General features: G+C 68.4%; 1 protein-coding gene across 1 annotated transcript; it reads left to right on the top strand.

Annotated features, from left to right (window-relative positions):
* Positions 1–155: 155 nt before the first annotated feature.
* Positions 156–2,367, top strand: LOC112967381 (kremen protein 2-like; the record flags this gene model as incomplete). Its single annotated transcript, XM_026068494.1, has 3 exons — positions 156–280; positions 859–1,012; positions 2,029–2,367. Coding segments are annotated over 3 exons (618 nt in total), but the record flags the coding sequence as incomplete, so codon positions are not given.
* Positions 2,368–2,963: the final 596 nt, after the last annotated feature.

Below are 2,963 nucleotides of genomic sequence, written 5' to 3'. Positions count from 1 at the left end.
GCGGACGCGGGGGCGTACGGGGGTCAATACGGGGTGACACGGGGCCGACACCGAGCCGACCCTGGGGGACCCGGCTCGGCGGTCGGATCCGGGCGCCGCCGCCTGTGCCTCCGTCACCCGTCTCCGGTTGACAATCTCCCCCCCGCCTCCGGCAGTGCCCGGCTTCGTGGGCTGTTTCGTGGACTCGGGGTCGCCGCCGGCGCTGAGCGGGGCCAGCGGCACCTCCACCCGCCTGACGGTACCGCTCTGCATCCGCTTCTGCCGCGCCCGCGGCTACGAGGTACCGCCGGTGGCTACAGCCGCCCCGCACACCCGCCGCGACGCCCGCCCTCGCCCCGGGTCCCTGCCGATAGCTGGTGGGGGTTGAGGGACCCCCGGCGCCCTACAACCGCCCCGCACACCCGCAGCAACACCCGCTGCAACACCCGTACCCCATCAACAGCTTGTCAGGGTTGAGGTACCCCCAGTGCCCTACCACTGCCCCGCACACCCGCCGCAACACCTGTCCCCCTTCAACAGCTCACGGGGGTCAAGGTACCCCCAGTGCCCTACAACCATCCGCACACCCGCCCGCACACCCGCAGCAACACCCGCACTCCTCAACAGCTCATTGGGGTTGAGGTACCCCCGTCGCCCTACAACCGCCCCACACACCCACCACAACACCTGCTGCAATACCTGTAGTCTTCAACAGCTCATGGGGGTTGAGGTACCCTTGTCGCCCTACAACCGCCCCGCACACCCGCCACAACACCCATCCCCCTTCGACAGCTGGCAGGGGCCGAGGTACCCCCGGTGCCCTACAGCCGGGGTGACCCCCGCCCTCACCCCCAACCCCCCCCCTCCCAACACACACAGTTCGCGGGGGTGGAGGCCGGCTACGCCTGTTTCTGCGGCCACGCGGGTGACGTGCGCCGGGGCCGCCGGGCCGGGGCGGCCGAGTGTGACCAGGTGTGTTTCGGCAAGGCCAGCCAGCTGTGCGGCGGCGACGGCCGCCTCGCCGTCTACCACGGTGAGTCCGGCGCGGTGACGGCGTCGCGGTGACAACGTCGCGGTGACAACGTCGCGGTGACAATGTCATGGTGATGCCATTGCAGTGAGGCTAATGCGGTGACACTGTCACAGTGATGCTGTCACGGTGACGCCGTCGTGGTGACACCGTCGCGGTGACGCCGTCACCCGGCGTTGTCACCGTCACCCCCTTCCCCGGCTTGCTTCCCCTGGGTTGCCCCCAGCCGCCCTACCATCGCCCGGTTGCCGTGGTTACCCCGCCCCGGCGGTTGCCGTGGTTACCCCGGTGTGGCCCGCCCTCGGTTACCGTGGTTACGCTAGACCCAACCTGCTACCTGGTCACCGTGGGGCTGCGGTTGCCATGGGGATGTGGTTGCCGTGGTTGCCATGGGTTGGTGGTCACCATGGGTTGGTGGTCTCCATGGTGTGGTGATCTCCATGGGTCCATGATGGCCATGGCTTGGTGGTCACCATGGGGTGGTGGTCTCCATAGGTCCACGATGGCCGTGGGGTGACGGTCACCATGAGGTGGGGGTCTCCATGAGTCCATGGCTTGGTGGTCACCATGGATGGTGGTCTCCATGGGTCCATGGTAGCCATGGCTTGGTGGTCACCATGAGGTGGGGGTCTCCATGGGTCCATGGTGGCCATGGCTTGATGGTCACCATCGGGTGATGCTCTCCATGGGTCCACGGCTCGGCAGTCACCGCGGTGTGGTGGTCTCCATGGGTCCATGATGGCTATGGCTTGGTGGTCACCATGAGGTAGTGGTCTCCATGGGTCCACATTGGCCATGGCTTGGTGGTCACCATGAGGTGGTGGTCTCCATGGATCCACGATGGCCACGGCTTGGTGGTCACCATGGGGTGATGCTCTCCATGGGTCCATGGCTTGGTGGTCACCATGGGGTGGTGGTCTCCATGGGTCCACGATGTCCATGGCTTGGTGGTCACCATGAGGTGGGGGTCTCCATGGGTCCATGGCTCGGCGGTCACCGCAGTGTGGTGACCGCCGCAGTGTCGGTGGGCGCCTGCCAGGCCAACAGCACGGCGCCGGCCGGCGTCATCTACTCGCCCGACTTCCCCGACGACTACGGGCCCGACGCCGACTGCAGCTGGCGGGTGGGGGCGGGCGCCGGGGCCCCGCTGGAGCTCACCTTCCGCCTCTTCGACGTCCCCGACCCCAACGACCGCCTGCAGCTGCGCGACGCCCGCACCCGCCGCCTCCTGGCCCAGTTCGACGGGCGCCGGCCGCCGCCGCGCCCCGGGCCCCTCCGCCTGCCCACCGACGCTCTGCTCCTCACCTTCCGCTCCAACACCCTGCTGCACGCCCAGGGCTTCGCCCTCACCTACCGCGGTGGGTCCCGCGCGCGGGCGACGCCGGGTGACACAGGTGGACATGGGGGGACAACCGCGGGGGCGGGAGACAACTGCTCCGACACCCTGCTGCACACCCGGGGCTTCGCCCCTACCTAATGCAGTGGGTTCTGTGTGTGGGTGACACCGGGTGACACAGGCGGACATGGGGTGACAACCATGGGGCCGGGTGACAGCCGTTCTGCCACCCTGCTGCACACCCGGGGCTTCACCCCTACCTAATGCAGTGGGTTCTGTGTGCGGGTGACGCCGGGTGACACAGGCGGACATGGGGTGACAACCGTGGGGGCGGGTGACAGCCATTCTGCCACCCTGCTGCATGCCCGGGGCTTCGCCCCTACCTAATGCAGTGGGTTCTGTGTGCGGGTGACACTGGATGACACAGGCGGACATGGGGTGACGACCGCAGGGGCGGGTGACAACCGTTCTGCCACCCCGCTGCATGCCTGGGGCTTCGCCCCTGCCTAATGCAGTGGGTTCTGTGTGCGGGTGACGCTGGGTGACACAGGCGGACACGGGGTGACAACCGCGGGGGCGGGTGACAGCCGTTCTGCCACCCTGCTGCACGCCCGGGGC

Source organism: Apteryx rowi, unplaced genomic scaffold (genome assembly GCF_003343035.1).
Source record: "Apteryx rowi isolate R43461 unplaced genomic scaffold, aptRow1 scaffold_2715, whole genome shotgun sequence".
NCBI classification, from domain to species: Eukaryota; Metazoa; Chordata; class Aves; order Apterygiformes; family Apterygidae; genus Apteryx; species Apteryx rowi.
The sequence above is the reverse complement of the archived record's forward strand: the minus strand, read 5'-3'. Positions and strand labels throughout refer to the sequence as shown.